Source organism: Alexandromys fortis, unplaced genomic scaffold, assembly GCF_014885135.2.
Source record: "Alexandromys fortis isolate MF-2015 unplaced genomic scaffold, M_Fortis_MF-2015_v1.1 scaffold_85, whole genome shotgun sequence".
NCBI classification, from domain to species: domain Eukaryota; kingdom Metazoa; phylum Chordata; class Mammalia; order Rodentia; family Cricetidae; genus Alexandromys; species Alexandromys fortis.
This window is the reverse complement of record NW_026067975.1, coordinates 6,571,758-6,588,951: the sequence shown is the minus strand read 5'-3', so window position 1 is coordinate 6,588,951 and position 17,194 is coordinate 6,571,758. Positions and strand designations below refer to the sequence as shown.

Genomic DNA, 17,194 nt, shown 5'->3' with positions numbered 1-17,194 from the left:
CCGGATGTGAATCGGGGCTGAGGTTAGGTCTGGGGAGCAGGCCTGCACCCTAGACCCAGGGGCATGTACCAAATTACTGGCAAAAGAGAAAGGAACAGATTTGGATGTTAAAGAGTTAGTTAGCTACCTGGTTCAATCTAAAAGTTTGGAGTTGATGAATGGTTAGGTCACAGGGACAGGAGGGAGACACTGAAGTCCGAGAAATGCAGAGAGGGTGTGGAAGGGCTGCTTAAAGACCTGGGCATTAACTGTCTACAGAAACTACCTTTGGATGTCAAGGCTTGACCGTTGACCTCCTACCTGTTTCTGGGGCACTGTGTTTTTCCCTTCCTATGTTCAAAGTAAGACTTAAGTGCCCAGGATAGATTCGTATCTGCAGGTGACCCCACTAGTTTAAATGTGACTCTCAGTTGTCAGCCTTCTGCCTAGAGCAAGGGGAATCTGGTCTCTACCCTCTCGAGGATAAGAGGTAGAAAAGGGGTGCTACAACCCAGCACTCAGCTCCCTTTTCTGGTGCTTCAGGGCTGGTGGAAGGTAGCCAGGGAAGTGGGCGTGCAGCTGGCGGTCGATCCCAGCAAAGGCCAGAAGCCGCTTTCATCTTTGGCTTGGTAGCTCTTGAGTCGGCCAGGGCCGAGCTTTGCCGGCAAGTATTCGCTCACACCTGATAGTTAATCAGTGTGGAACTGAAGTCACCAGCTATGGTTGACCTCTGACCTTAAACAGGCCTGTGTGGACTAAGTCCACTTCACAACAGGCAGTCTCTGTGATTCCTCAAATAAAATAGCATCTTTTGCTATTATGAACCATCCCATGCCCTTGCCACTATCATCAGTGAGGCTCCCTGGCACCACTCTCCTCCCCTCCCAAGGTGCACGATAAAGGTAGATTCGGATATACCCTGGTAGTACTCCTTACTGAGTTGGTAGCCACCTCAGGAGCAAGAGTTTTGGAGAAATCAAAGAGCTTTTCAGATCTCTTACCCTGGGGACCTCAGATTCAGGGGCCCAGGGACAGTGTTCAAATTTTCTCATTCTATTCTTTCAGAAAGCCCACTGGCTAAGTGGTATCAAATTTGGACCAAAGGTGTTTGCCCTATTTGCCTGCACAAAGCTTCTACAGAGCTACTTAAGGGTCCTCGTGTTTGCCTTGGTCCAACCTTTGAAATATTTGCTTGCATGTCTGTGAAATCATTTGTAATGCTTAAAGGACATGAACATAGGGGATAAAGGTACCAGCCACAGACCTCCTAGAAACTGGGTTGTGCCAGCACTGTGGGTGGACAGGAGTTTCTAGGGGAACTTACACCCCTTTTCCTCAGAAGCAAACAAGTAAATTCTATTATTGCCAACCAACCAGGAACTGTGGTGCCAGACATCCCGCCATGAGGACATTCAGAGTAAGGACACCCAGCTCGTTGCCCTTCTGTAAGAAAGCAAAGTTGGGCCTCCTTTCTCTGCTGGTCTATGCTAGAAGGAGCTTGTTACCTTTATGCAAGGATTTTGTTGTTTGTTGTTTATTAGAACGAATGAAAACAGTTTCCTCTGGGGGAAAGGTGAGTATACTCAGGCCCATGCCTGGGAAAGAAAAAGAAAGGATTGAAAATCTTAGGGTAGTTTGGGTCTGAGTTAGAGGTGAGGGGAACATAAGAAATCAGAGACCTTAGATGATACCGTAGCCCCACTTGGATTTAGCCTATGGGTCAACAAGTTAAATAGCCACTTGTCCTGTGGGCTAGAGTGTCAAGACAGGCAGACGTCCCATTGACTGAGGTCTCGCTGTGTTTGCCCAGCCTGAGACCTTTTTCAATGACTGTTTGTCCTTCCTCACCAAATTTAGGGTCAATGCTAGGTGGATTGCCTGTTTAACTGCCCCACTGCCTTCAGCCTTGTCTGGTGGATACACAGGTCTTCAGAATGCTTTCAAGGATTTATGGTTGCCGAATGCCTGGGAGCTCCAGCTATTGACAAACAATCTTGAGAGGGAGGCATTATTTCTAAACTTTTCTACAAAAGGGACAACTTGGCATCAAATAACAACAACAACAAAAAATACATTTTTAATCTGGTGGATTTAATATTAGCTTTAAAAAATGAGTCAGTGATAGCTCTCAAGTAGGTCTGGAACATGCAAGGATAAAGAATTATTCACTGCTTCAGACAGAACAAGATTTGAAAATCTGCAGATTTCTTCATTCCAACAATATAACTAGGCATAATTGCACACCCCTAGAGAACAGAGGGCCCTCCCTGCCACACCTCACCAAATGTAAGTAACTAGCCTGAAGAAATAATGGAGTTTTCTGAAACAAAATTTCAAATTCTAGAAGCCAAGGATTTTTGGACATTGGATGAATGCTTCTACCTACAAGGCAGAGCAACGAATGATAAAAAGTCTAACTGTGTGAAATTAAGTTTTTTCAGTGTTTTTATTACCAACCCATTTCATTTTACAAGAAATGTGAGTAGTCCCTAGAAATCTTTTTTCCCCTTGTGTTTCCAAATTTGAAAATGATCAAAGATAGGGTAAAAAAATTGTTTTCAGACTAACATCTTTCTTTCATACACTCAGGCCACAGATTCTTGCTACAGAGACATGTATGGAAGTGTTTTACTCAGTCCTTTTCTTCTCAAGCAGGCTCAAACTCAGAAAATGAAATACAAGACTTCCTTGGTGATGAGGAAACGATCACGGCTTTACAGAAACACCCTGAAAGAATCAAGTAAGTAAAAATAAATAAATAAATAAAAAAGTCTTATTATAAATAGAGATTTACTAAAGATTGGGCGCGTTTCCTACTTGTTTGTGTTTTATGCATAAATCGTATTCGTTTCTCTTTTGTTACACTGAGATGTGAGTTTGGGCACATCTCTAGAGTTCAAACGAAACTTAGAATAACACCTTGGTGTTTGATGCCTTTGCACACAAATCAGTGACACAACCTACCACCAGCAGCCTGAGGATTAGCCCTCAATGGCTACTCATCTGGACGTTGTAGAATTAATATTTGAGCCCTCGATCATTGAAACAACCACCCTTGACCTTCTGCAATTCCACTGTCACGTTATTCTATGACATATTCATCTTGAATTCATTTCCAGACAATTTGATTGGGATGAGGTTTGACATGTATTGGCTTCCATGAAAGAAGCGGACTTTGATCTTGGTGATGGGGTTTACATGATATGCATCATCTTTACCAGGGGCACCAGGCTTCTGCAATGTGGCAGTGACTACGTTCCCACAATGTGGTGTCTGAACCAAGACTGAGTGACAGCCACTTTGTCAGAAATACCTTCATTGTGAAGAATTTAATTTCGTATTCCATTTAGAATAAGCATAGGATTTCAGGTTGGCTTTCCCCTCCTTCCAGGCATCTAATTTTTTCTCATTTCAACTGTACAGCTACATGTTTACTCTAGAGATGTTCCCTTTTGTAGGCAAGGCAAGCTCCTTAACAAGAGTTAAGTAAGTTAGGAAATAACTCTCTTCTACTATTTGTGATGATTTTATGACCGAAGCCAAAAGAGAGATGCAGTTATTATATAAATCCAGTTATTTTGATTCCTTAATGATACCATGAAGGATATTTTAGCAACTTTCCCCAATCTTTTGTTTAAAAGACATTTTGCAGGACAAAGTATTTTTTTTCAATACTCTCAGTTCCATTAATGATGATTAAAGCCCAAATTTCCATAATTAGCAAAAATTTCCTTTTCTAAAAAAAACCTGACAGACCTCATCTCATTTGCATAATTTGGGATTGGACATATGGCAGGCTTCTGGGGCTTAAATGGTTTCTTTTCATAAGACTTGAGGTACCGCCCACTGCAGGAATCCTGAAGTCGGTGGACAGCCTCTTCGGAGATACACATCTAATTTTGAGTGGCACCGTGATCAGAAGTGGGGGGGGAGAAGTGAAGAAGTGGGTGCAGATCTAGCAGCAGAGCATCCAGATGACAGACACTGCTTGGCCTGGCTCTGAGCCATAGATCCTCGAGTTAAGAGATAATCATAATTTTGTATTGTTTCAAAGATCAAGATGGAAAAATAACCCAGCTATTGGTGCCTAATCTCCATCCTTCCACCTTCCCAAGAAGAGAGGTTAGACATTTTAACTAGTGATGTTAGGAGTCCCAACAGATGAACCAACTGCTCTATTTCTAGAAAGTAAACTAGAAGTAATTTGTTTACGCCGTTGATGAGTGGCTATTGTGTGCAAAAATGCTCAACTTAAGATTCTGGGCATTAATTTTCAGAGAAACTGGAGGGTGAAGGATGTTGCAGGGCTACTGGTAGAATCTTTTCCATATAAGCCCTCCTGAAAGCTTTAGTGCTGGGGGGGCAGCATTTGCCAAAATGCTCCCCCCCCCATTTTTTTTTTCAAGTCAAGCAAGAAGCCCCTGAAAGCAAACTGAGCCACAGTGAAAATTAGCACTTCTGACCTATTGACGGTTTCTGAAACTGGGGATCTCTGTATTCCGAGACATCAAAAAGATCTTTGGGAATATATACCTCCTTGGACATGGGTATTCTATATCTTGTCATTTCTGATCAACTTGGGACTGTTTTTGAGTTTATTTTTGAAATACACCTTGAAGGTCCTTATATAATTGCTCATAGCTCTATGTCAGTAAATATAAATGGAAACAAGAAATACTTTTCTCTTTATCTCTGTCTCTGGGGAAATGGACCTTAAAAGAATGTCTAGTCCCATTGTTATGGTTAGCCAACCGAGGTATGGACCATATGGCTCCAAGAACTTTGCAAGGCTCAAGCAGCCTCTGTGACCTGCAGGTCACCTGACCCCTGGCTACTCAAGAAACATCTATCCAGGATGGGTCCAGATGTTTTCAGTGCTTGAAGAGAAGGCTGCATCTGGGAAGGAGCTCCATGGGGCCAGGCTACTGTCAGTGTTTTTGGCTGAATCAGATGTGTTTGCCCTTTTGCTGCTGGCACAAAAAGTCATACACATTTTCATATTTTTTCAAGGGCAAAGTTAGTCAGACAGACTGGATACTAACAAAATATGTATATAAAACCTCTGGATTTCTTTAGCCTTCAGATACACAGGTCAGTACTTACAATTCAGGAGGTCTGTAAACTTGGATTTTTTTTTTAAATCATTCTCTCTACAACCTGCTAATGGAAAGTTAACATTTTCTTCTCTTGTGAAAATGAGAAGCAAACACATGACTGTTAGGAGTTCATCATGCTCACCAGGTTTCCAAATGGTTCTGGAAATAGCTGAAAATGCTTTTTTTTTTTTTTAAATTGCCCTGTTCTGTCTGTATTGTTATTCAAAGCTTCTAATGGGGATTGGATCACAGTATGAGTATTAAGAACCCATGTTGGTTTAAATAAAATAATTAAGGAAAACTAAAATGAATTGTGAATTTGACACAATTAATTATATATCACCCAGGTTTAGGTGAGAGAAGGGAATTTTAATTTCTAGGCTATGGTACAAGTGCTCCCACACTCAGGTTTACTATCTCAGTTCTGAGGTGTGGATGATAGAAATAGTAAGGAACACAGTTTTGTGTTCAGCCTGTATGCTGTGTTTTAAACCTTTTGGGGGTTCAGCGCAGACTCACTTGAATACATTCTTCATTTTGTGTCATGGTCATACTTGAAATTCAGAGGTTATACTTGAAATTCACTGAAGTTTGCTTACAACTGTCCAAAGATGAAGGGCAAAGGAAAAGAAGCCACCAAAGGACCAGATAGAAGCACCTCTCATTAAAGGGCTTACTAAAGAGAAGCAAATGAAGTATTGGGAGGGAGGGGAAGCCAGAAAAGGAGATGAATTCTTCGAGTCTAGTTTTAAAATTGCCATGAAAGACCTTGGTTTAGGGAACATACGTCAAATGTCTCTTCTCCTTAGGGTGTGAGTGTGTGTGTGTGTGTGTGTGTGTGTGTGTGCATGCGAGTGCTCTCACAGAATCTGTTTGTAATTGCCCAAGTCCTTCCTAATGCAGAGCAGAGAGATACAGGCTATTCAAAGCTAGAGAAATTATTGTGGAAGTTAATCCCTTGCTAAATCCCTTGCCCCAAGCAGGGATGAATGAAGAATGTACCAAGCTTTAGAAAATAAGTCAATTATTAAAAATGTTAAAGCCTTATTTATGGAGTGGGAATGTAGCTCAGTTGGTAGAGGACTCGTTTAGCATGCATGGAGTTCTCCGTCCCTTTAGCAACCCCACATTAATTCATTTGTGGTGGTGAGCATCTATGAGCTCAGCTGTAGACTGGTAGCAGCAGGAGCCGAAAGTTCCAAACCATTCAGGTTCTAGACCATCCTGGGCTGCACGCGATCTTGTCTCAAAAACAAAATAAAGCAAAATAAACAAAGCAGAAGCCCTTTATTCACTAATCTTGGAATGTAATATCCCCAGGGAGGGGGCCCTTCCATCAGTTCTGTTAGTGTTCTATGTAATTTCTTCAAACTTCTCACTTCTATTAAAGTTTTTGTTGTTGTTGTGTTTTTTTTTTTTTCAGTCTTTGGAATTCTCCTTTAAAAACACAAGGCAGTCAGCGACCTGGGCTAAGAAAGCAGCAGAACCTAGGGCAGACAATTGCCCCACAATTGTCCTCAGTTGGTCTTCCTTGGCCAGCTGTGATGGCAATTCTAGACTTGAAGGCCAAGGATACAGTCAGCTATGGTATCCCCTCTGCAGAATCCTAAAGACAGCAAAGACTAAGGTTAAAGCTTGGTCAACAAGTAGCCACAGACCGTGGGAGTAATCCCAGCCTCCATTCATAGAAACTTCATCTGGCATCACTGGACCCGCAGATTAGCACCCTGACCCATACCCTCCAGAGCAAAGACCTCTTCCTCCTATTTGTATATTTGTGTGTCCAGAGCCTTTTTGTTTTTCCTTTCTTTTTCTTTTCTTTACTTTTTTCTTTCTCTCCCCCCCCCCCCAGCACTCTCAGGTAGATAAACATGAGGCATGATGAAAAGAGACAGTCTGAAGTGAGTTTGAAACAAGACTTCCTCTCCCCTCCTCATGCCGTCCATTGGCTCAATCTCGCTAGTCAGGCTGGGTTTCTAGGGTTTCTGCTTTCAGGGGCGCTGTCACCGAGAAGAGGAAAACATAGGCAAGGTTAATTGGGAAGAGAGTAGAGAAGAAGAGGGTGAAGAAAGCAACAAAACTGAAAGGCAAAGTGTGGTGGTGATGTGGATTAGGTTTGGGGAAAATGAGAACGAGGATGAAGGGGAGAAAAATAAGGGGGAGAGGAAATTTCAGAGAACGAAAGCGAATGAAGTCGGTCCCAGGTTCGCTACTCTAGGAGTTTCTCTGATCCAGGCAGTCTGCAGACTTCTTTTCTGCATTGACCCGGGCCCTCTCCTTTGCAGTAAAACTTTCCAAGCTCCTTGAGGCGGGTCTGGTTACTAAAATGCCTAGTTCTGTGTTTAGCTCCTTCTCCCGGAGTCCTCATAGGTAGATGCAGAACCTAACCCTGCTCAATTTCAGAAGCCCAGTAGCAAAACTCCTGCTTTCTGGAAGGGATGAGGGGGTTAGGTGTACAGGATTCCTGCCTGAATCAGAGCGCATGAGCAGTAGAAGCGTGAAATGCTATTGGGGTTGGGGGAGGGAGAGAAAGGAAGAAAGGAGGGAGGAAGGAAGGGTGTGAGGTGTGGTCTTGAGTGGTGTAGTGAGTTTTGGGTGTGTAGAGAGAGAGAGAGAGAGAGAGAGAGAGAGAGAGAGAGAGAGAGAGAGAGAGAGAGAGAGACCGTCCTGTTATCACTGACGTCGGGGCAGACCACTGGCCAATGGGCGACATGGACGATTGTTCTCACGGTGGCCCGGGGCCGTGGCCCCGAATCTATTCATTTCGTTAAGCGCCCCTGCTGCCGTCTCTGCAGTGCCTGGGATTTCACACAGACATTAAAGACACGGAAAAGGGCGGCGGGGGGGGGGTGTGCAAACCCAAAACTTAAAGAAAAAAACAAACACAAAACCCACCACTTTGCATAATTTTTTGTTTGTTTGTTTGTTTCTTTTTTTTTTTTTTCTGTTGTCTTTTCACCGCACTGCCAGGCTGCAGTAGCACTGGCGGCTGGCAGGCCGAGGTTCAGCAGGAGGTCCTTTCCAGGCCCAGTGGGACACTGAAATTAATATATACGTCTAAGATGCTTCAAAATCACTACCACTTCCAACTTCACCACCTCCGAAATGACCCCTCCTATCACCTCCTTCTTTGGCCCGGAGCACCCCTTGGTGTTGGTGGACAAAGTAATCTTGAGATACGGGTCTTACACCTCTGCAGCAGAGGCCGTGCCCCCAGGCACCCACAGACTCAGTCTTCTTGCCTCTCCCACCTACCCCATTATCACTACCCCTCTCCAGCTCATGGCGCGGCAGGGGACGGCAGAACTGCAGCCTAGCCGGACGAAGGCGGAGGCTTTTTGGCTTGACTTGGTCCGCCAGGTTCACTGCTGGCACCGACTTGCTCAAGATCCCAGCACCAACGCCAGAATCCTAGATGCGGCTGGGCAGGGCTTGTCCCCGGGGGCCGGGGAAAGTGCGAAGCCCACTCCACCGGTTCTCATACACGCTATTTGTCTCGACAACAGGTAGCAGCTGCGGACACCATGGACCCCAGCTCGCCGCCGCTTCGAGCCCCTCGCTATTTCCGGGCCTTCATGAGCAGCCTCCTCAGGTCTCCCACACCCGTCGTTTGAACGGACTCCTGCGTCTGGGGCTCCCTGGAGACATGTATGCGAGGTCGGAACCCTTTGCACCGGGGCCTACGGCCCGCAGCGACACTTTGGCAACAGCCACAGCCCTGCATGGCTATGGTGGCATGAACCTGACCGTGAACCTCGCCGCACCCCATGGCCCTGGAGCCTTTTTCCGCTATATGCGTCAGCCCATCAAGCAGGAGCTCATCTGCAAGTGGCTAGGCGAAGACGGCCCAGCATCCCCGCGCCCCTGCTCCAAAACTTTCAGCACCATGCACGAGCTGGTCACGCACGTCACCGTGGAGCACGTCGGTGGCCCAGAGCAGGCTAACCACATTTGCTTCTGGGAGGAGTGTCCGCGACAGGGCAAGCCCTTCAAAGCCAAATACAAACTTGTAAATCACATCCGCGTGCACACGGGCGAGAAGCCCTTCCCTTGTCCTTTCCCAGGGTGTGGGAAAGTCTTTGCTAGATCAGAAAATCTCAAAATACACAAACGAACACATACAGGTCAGTACCCAGTGCTGTCTGTCTAGTGTGACCCCGTGGGACACAGGCCCTTGGGTCTGAATTTCCTCAAGTTCCAGTCGAGGGGAGGAGGGAGGCAATTTTTGGTTTTGTTTCCTTAAGCCAGATTTATAAAGCGGTAATTAACAGCTTCTGCCTGTAGACTCCCTGTTTTCCGGAGGCTGTGTGGAAAGAGTGGTCCCAGAGTTCTGGGATCCCTGTTGGTAAACGGGCGCTCCTAGCTTAGAGATTTGATGTGATTTAGGATCTGGAGCTTGGGCCCTGGGTACTGAGCTATATCCCCAGTCCCTAGAATTTGTTGTTAAGACTTTTTTTTTTTTAAACAGCATGGCATCCCCACCCTAATCTTAACTGAAATGGGAACTATTGTCTCACACTTGCAAGTCACTTTTGGAAACTCTTTCCCGTTTTAGCTTTGCCATCACCTGGACTGAGGGGGTCATCAGATCCTTAATACCTCCTTGAGGATTTATGAGCCTTGGGGGCCTACTTTGGACATGCTTTTTGCATTGTTGGCTCCGCGGAAGGGACTTTTTTTTTTTTTTTTGGTAACCCTCATTCTTATTTTAGTAGAGACCCAACGGGACCCACTGCCTTAAATGTCATTTACCGAGCTGTTAAGTGAAATAGGGACATGTGTCAACCACATCTGTTAGCTCTAGTTAACAGAAAGAAAAGGAGCTCGGTGGAGGAGGCTGAGAGTTGAACTCTTCTGGCCAGAAGCATCTAATTAATACAATTGCAAGAAGGAAGTTTTCACACTTTCAGAACAGCCTGTGAAGTTACATTAATTAGTTTAGCAGCCACCCTTTGACTCTCCTTACTCCTCCCCCCCCCTCCCTTGAAGTTTAAGAAGTCAGCGTCTTCTCCCCTCCCCCATCTTGGAGGCGGGAAAAGGGAAGAAGGACACAGAGACCGGAAGAATTCCAGCTTGGTACTCCGGTTCTCCAGGCGGTAGCTTTGCTTTCTACAACTCTTTTTTAGAACAGCAGTCTTTAAAAGAGTCAAAGTCCCCAATGGCTTCAGTGTGAGGGAGGAAGCTTGCTGAGTCTCCTTACATTCTGGTTTCTCCGAGAGGTGTAGGGGTAGAACATTGCCATAGGCTGAGGCAAGACCAAAGTCCACTTTGGATCCCGTTCTGTACCCCCCTAGCATGTCTGCAAACATCTTGTACGGTTTTCTAGAGCTCGCTCTGCTATCTCTCACATTCATCTGCTCCTCTCTCTCCCCGAGTTATATTCCCAGGGACCGAGGGGCGAGTAAGACCATGGTCCCAAACCTCAGACTTGCTGCTCCAGGGGCTGCTGGTTGCCAGCACCTGGAAGGTGGATGCACAAACCGGGGCTGGAGAAAGAACTCATCTTTAGTAACAGGGATTTTGAAGCAAACAAACTTATACTGCTCTTTGCCGGCCCACTGTTTGAAGTCTGGGACGCAGAAAATGGTTAAATTCTTAGCACAATCGACCTACATCAGAGAAGCCCAAGGTTGCCTGGCTGGCTCTCAGGTTTGCATGGAGTCAAGGCAGAATTCTGCGCGTTCTTTTCGGTCTCAGTCCTGATTCATTACAGCTTGAGTTAAACGGAAAAAAAAAATAGAGGAAAACAAAACAAACCCCACAGATCCACCCCTGTTCCAGAGTCTTTCTCAAATCTCCTAAGTAATGCTCAAATCTCCTAAGTAATGGGAAGAAAAGGAGGAGGCAAAGCAGCAACAAAATGTTTCTCAAATGGCAATAGAACTCTCTACAAATTATTCATGAAGACAGTTTTCGATTCAACAGGAAAATAATTGCCTTTTCAAATATTAATGGCGTTTCATTTCCATCGAGTCGCAGAAGCGGCGATCAGGAGCAGATTTCTTAGCTGAGATTGTCCCGAATGTGACTCCCAGGCCTGGCTCTGGAGGCGGCGGGTGAAGAAAGGTTTCCCTCTGTAGCTGTGACAGAGACCCAGGAACAATGGTGCGGCGGCGGCGAGGAAGGCGCGAGCCAGGAGCGCGCGCGGTGCCAACCTCCCTAACTGGCGTGCCTCCCGGGACCCCTACCCTGGGCTCTCCCCACCTTTCCCCGCAGTCAGTCAGCCCTGGGGGGAGGGGGGGGGACACACAAGCCGGCGCCCTGGCCGCTCTGGGGCGGAGTCATCGCTAAAACCGACCCAGCCACAAGTGCGAGAAAATGGCGCTGGCCGGGCGTCCTGTAGGCCAGGAACTTTGCACCCGCGGAAGGAGGCATTGCTCGCCCGGGAGCCCCGGCCGAGCACCGGGGCCAGGGCCCTAAACGGGATCCGGAGGTTTGCGGCCTAGGCGGCACAGCCAGGACTCAGGTCGTCCCGCGGAAGGCAGGCCCAGCACGGAGCCGCAGGGTCCACCCTCCCACCCAGGGCGTCGCGCAGGGACGTGGGGGAGGGGACGGGCGAGGAGTGGCGGGGTGGCGGGGGTAGGAGGGGTGTCAAGCGCAGGGACCAGGGCGCCTCCTGCAGCTGGGGAACACTAGGGCCCCGGCTGCACCTGGCCTCCCAGGGGCCTGCTCTCTCCCCGGTACTGAAGAGGTTCAGTACCTGCTACTTCTTCTTCTTCTTCTTCTTCTTCTTCTTCTTCTTCTTCTTCTTCTTCTTCTTCTTCTTCTTCTTCTTCTTCTTATTCTTATTCTTATTCTTATTCTTATTTTTTTTCCCTCTCTGGTTCTCGTCTGGAGCGAAATACTTTTCTATTTTACATGACGAGACGCTGGAATGGGATATGTGTGTAGCTGAAATGAATATATACAAATACTTTTTCTTTCTCCCCAAACCGAACCCGATGAGGGAATTCTATCCTTAAATTCTAACCTCAAATTCTAACCCCCCCCCACTGAACGCGAAAAACCTTATTTCCTTTTGTAGTCTTCAAATGATTTTCTTTGTAAGTTATTTTATGAAGAGGAATGGAGAGGGAGGGAAGAAAGTTTGGGATTTGCAAACGCTGGTGGAATCAGAGGAGAGAAGTATGGGGACAAATAGGGACACCGATTTGTTCATTACACACCTCCTCCACTTTTTCATAAGACTGGGCCTTGTTCTGTAAAAATGGCAGCGGGCAACATCTTCCAGACGCCCCTAGCGTGCCAGCTGCACTCCAGCAAGGGTGAGCGCTATCGGTGAGCAGTGCGGGAGAGACGGATTCACCCGCTGTTTGCCGGAGCCAAAGGCAGGTTACGTGTAAATCTCGGTTTTAACTTAAGCGTCAACGCCACAGAGGAATGGGGGTCTTTGTTGGTTTTATCAGCAAAACTTGCCTGTAAACCGCGGGAGAAGAGAACACAAAACCGACAGCGGAGCATCTTGCTCTCGAGTCAGTGGCTAGAGCGATTCTTGCACTCCCTGATCACCCCCAGGACCTTCATCTGCTTAGAGCACAGACACCTCCCCCCTTTCCTTTCCAAAACAATCTCTGCTAAGCCAGTGATTTGAAATTCCATAGAGCAGCAAATTTCAGGCGGCAAGGAACTCCTGGAATGAGGTTTGGCCCAACCAATATTCCCGAAGCTTTGTGCATTTCCTAGCCTTCCCGCAGTTCTACCTAGACCAGAGGTATACCCGGTGCTGAGAGGAGCCGGACCTGGCTTGAGAGTAGCTGGCACTCCGCCGGAAGCTTGCCGCACTCAAGGGCGATAATTTCAACAGAGACTTTTAAGATCTCCCTTGGCCTAAGCCTACTTTCCTATACTGGTTTCTGGGCTCTCCAGCCTGCGAGGTGGAACAGGCGGGCGGGGATGGTCTGGGGAGGACCATAGACCTGGAATTGTCAGTTTGGACTGAGAAGGGGCGGCTACACTTGACAAGGTCTTCGGTGATGCTGACGAATCCGTATAATAAAATATTATAATCGCCAAAACATTATCTTGAGGGATTTCGGATGGATTCGGCTCTAAGATTTGAAGAATGTTGCCGTACATTTCAGTCGGGGGAAATCGGAGGAGAAAGGGGCTCTATTTCCTGGCAAATGGATTCACCTTTGAGGTGAAACATGGCTCAGAATATTTCTCACACTACGCATACGCTTATGTTTCCACGGTTCATCATCTCAAATCCTCTCACTGCTTTGGCACTTGCACAAAACCTACTCTAGAAAACACTTTGGGCGAGGATGGAGCGTGTCCGGCGGATTGCTGGGCAAGGCTCACTAGGACAGAGACAGATGGCCTGAGCGGCAACTTCAAATCCAGCAAACGGTGAACTCCACAATCAACTAGATTTTTTGGCAAAGGTGCTTCTGCCCTCACGTAGATAAAAGTTGGACGACAAAAACGTGTGTGGATCAGGGTTCTCTAGAATGGCAACGACTATGATGGAGTCATAGTCGCTCCTCCTCCGACGCCCCCCCCCCACCCATAGGCACAGGACGAAGAGGGGGAGGGGTGGCAGTCTGGGGGAGTGGGCTGCGTCTCCTCATTGGGTGGGGGAAGGGTGTCAGACCTAAAGCACAGAGAAAAGTAATTTCTGAAAATCTTTTGTGGATTTTTTTTTTTCTGAAAACAAAAGAGCAATGGGAGGGGTACAATCCGGACCACTGGGACGCAGCCCACATCCTTCTAATGTCTCTGCGTTACCTCCCCCAGGCGAGAAGCCCTTCAGATGTGAGTTCGAGGGCTGTGAACGGCGTTTCGCCAACAGCAGCGACCGCAAGAAGCATTCGCACGTACATACCAGCGACAAGCCTTATATGTGCAAGGTGCGCGGGTGTGACAAGTGCTACACGCACCCCAGCTCTCTGCGAAAGCACATGAAAGTTCATGGTCGCTCGCCGCCACCCAGCTCTGGCTACAACTCCGCAATACCGTCTGCTCTCACGTCTCCCTCGTTAGAAAGCGGCCGTGAGCCCCCGATAGCCTGCACAGCGGCGGTGGCGGTGCGTGGCACAGATGTGAGCGAATGGTACGTGTGTTCGGGCTCCTGGCTCGGTGGAGGCTGACTCTGCAGCGCCCCCACCCCAGCCTAACACCACCTCTAGGCCTAGCCGCAGCCACCACCGCCTCCAGTATCAGGGCTACTTCCCAGCGTGCTGCTTTGGTTTAGGTCGAATGTAGGCCCGGCCACGGAGGCTTCAAGGAGAAGGCAAGAAAGGAAGGGAAGAAGGGCAGGCAAACAGATAGACCACCACTAAAAGTTATTGGAAGTCATTGATTATGCTGATACTAGATCTGTATACAAAAACATAAATGTGGTCATTCTACAGTCACATCCTGTAATGAAATCAATGTCTGGGATAAAGAGACAGATAAAAACAACATCAAAAAACTTATTAGAATTTATTCACAATTCTGGCAACTGCGGGTGGCAAAAGTAAAGGCATAAATTTTCCCAGTGGGTATGTAAGGGTGGGAAAAATTTTCTTTGAGGCTTGGGCCACTGCCTCCCCAAATCCCAGTCACAGACTCCTTTTTCCTCCCCTCCCCTTACCCATCAATCCCATCCACAGGAGTTCAGAGCCCAGGAGGTGGCAGACAGAATTCCACAACCATTTCCTTGCCGCCCATTTGTCTTTTCCTTTGCCTCCATACCCGTTTCTTGTTCCTCAGCTAATCTTGAAAAACAACAACAACAAAATAAGCAAGTGACAACAACAAAGAACCAGAGAAGTCCTGCATTTCCCAGCCGCCTCTAGAAGGCAGATAAGTAAGGGGGGTGGTGCTCTCCCCTTCTCTTGGGATGCCACGTACCTCCAAATCCCAATGCCTATCAGACCCCATAGAGAAGTCTGTTCAGTCAGACCTCAAACTCGATTTACATTTTATACTTGCTGTAGGGAGTGAGCCCAAAACAATAGGGAGCATGGACAAAAGACCGCTAGAAGGCTTTCAAGAATTCTCACTTGTGAAGCGTCCAGGCTTCCTTTTCCCACCCCCATCAGTTCAGGCACTGCTGTAGAACCTCATAGGCACTCGAGCAAGGGATATGGAGCAGAAGGATGTCATCATTGAGTCAAGGTCTCCACGGCCAGGGATGTATGTACCTTAAAGAACAGCATCAATTCTAATAGCCGTTGTCAGAAACAACACAATGTTAGCCTTATTTTAAAAGTTTGTGGGCACACGAGAAACAAGGTACAACGACATTATTATATAACAAACACCCAGTGGGCCTGAAGCGTTCAAAGTATTTGATGTGCTGGTTATGATGTCCTGGGGGGGGGGAATCAGGTATTAGTGGAGGTAGAGAGCAAGGGCCTCTGCAGTTGTCAAGGGGGAGAAACACAGGGGTTTGCTTGTAGATTGCTACCCTCTGGAGGGAAGAAGGAGCTGCCTCAAACTCTTAGCTAAGATCGAAATAAAGAAAAACACCAAAGGAAAGAGAACGGAGGAAAAAGGAGAGAGGGGAAATCAGGCAGACTTGTCTAGGTTTCTACAGATGTGAAATAAATATGTGGGAGAGGGGAAGTATTTCTGCCCCCAAAGAAGGTCCCAGGAACTCAATTTTACAACCTGAGTCCAGAGGCTTTGGGGATATAACCCTGTGGTAGTGGTAGAGACTTGACCACTTCCCATGAAGCTCTGGGATTATCCCCAGTGCCACCCCAAAGAGGCACATTGGATACAATAAAAGCTGGACAAACAATTCTTAGCATAAGAACTCGGCTGGCTGCATTGTCCTCTACCCCTTCCTTCTCAGAATCCAGTAAAAATTCTCACTCCATTTCCACAGATCCCATAACTTCTGTCCAGTAAAGTAGTCACGTTGGCTGGAATGGGATAGTTTCTAAAGTATCTCTAGTGAACCTGTTGTTGGGTTATCACCTAGCCCAGAGGCAGCCTGGAACAGTCAGTGGAAGTAAAGAACTTGTTCCCATGGGCAAGCACTGACTTTGCTGCCAAGGTACACAGAGCATTTGTGGGACTTGAGCCTCTGCTGATATTTTTAAAGCTACCCCTCCTCTAGAAGGACTTTTTTCTTCCTCTCCTCCTGTTTCAAAACACTTCGTTTTGCTTTCCACCCCAGTCCAAAATAACAAAACGAAATAAAAATATTTGCCTGATCCCTAATCGCCTTTAATTTTTCATTTGCTTGTTACAGATGTTTTTTGCAAGGTAATCTTGCCCTGCGCAGCTGAGCGCCCGCAAGATGCGGCAACAACATCAAAGGGCTTTCTCACAAAGCAGTGTTTCTTCGCCACGGTGCATCTTCATGGTAAGTTAGGATTTCTATGGCAATGGGCAAGTCTCACTGAAATCCTGAAAGGCCGAGCCTGGAGCCCGTCCAGGCTTTTCATTAAGGACATAATATTTACGTCTAACAGGCCTTTTTTCTTGTGTATACAAGTATATATTTTTGTTTGACGCGGACTAAATCATTTTCATTTAATTTCCGGTAAACAAAACCCACGCGAATGGGCACTTGTTCCCGATCATAATAAAAATGGATAATAATGCGAGGGAAGAAAAGGGCCGCTTGAATCGCCGCTCAGCCTTCTTTGTTTCTGCTTTCTGCGGTGATCAGAGGGCGTATTTGGGTTTGATGGCGAGTTTCTAAAGGCGAGGAAATGGTTTGTAAGAGGGAAAAGAAAAGGAGAAAGGTCCAATCAAGCTCGGGTTGTTCAAAGAGTCGGGTTTTGGGGTTGAAAGTGTGAGTTTGACGGTGCATCAGCACGCCGCGTTAGGCTCGCCATGGAAATGCGCGCGGGGAGCGGCCGCTTCAAAGGCGGCACACTTCACTGCGGACACTCTATTAAGATACATTTGCGCTGACCTTTGCTTTCACGCCATTTAATACTGTCACTGTGCTCTCCAGTATATACTCCTCCCAGGACCTGTCTTGCCAGTGTTTAGGGGTTCATCCTGTACCCTAATGTAGGGGGGCTTTGGTACCCGGGATTCTTTCAAGAAAGGGAGGAGGAGCCGGACACCCAAGCATCTTGACAGCGCCCATAGGCCTCAGAGCCCCAGAGTCAAAGCAAATGACTTGGGCACTCTGTGAAGCTTACCAAAGGAGCACCCCCAGCTCA

General features: G+C 47.1%; 1 protein-coding gene across 1 annotated transcript; it reads left to right on the top strand.

The window, feature by feature from the left end:
• The first annotated feature begins 8,490 nt into the window (after positions 1-8,490).
• Positions 8,491-14,167, top strand: Zic4 (Zic family member 4). Its single transcript, XM_050157351.1, has 2 exons — positions 8,491-9,199; positions 13,815-14,167. The coding sequence occupies exons 1-2, from the start codon at positions 8,491-8,493 to the stop codon at positions 14,165-14,167; spliced, it is 1,062 nt and encodes a 353-aa protein (XP_050013308.1).
• The last annotated feature ends 3,027 nt before the right edge of the window (positions 14,168-17,194 follow it).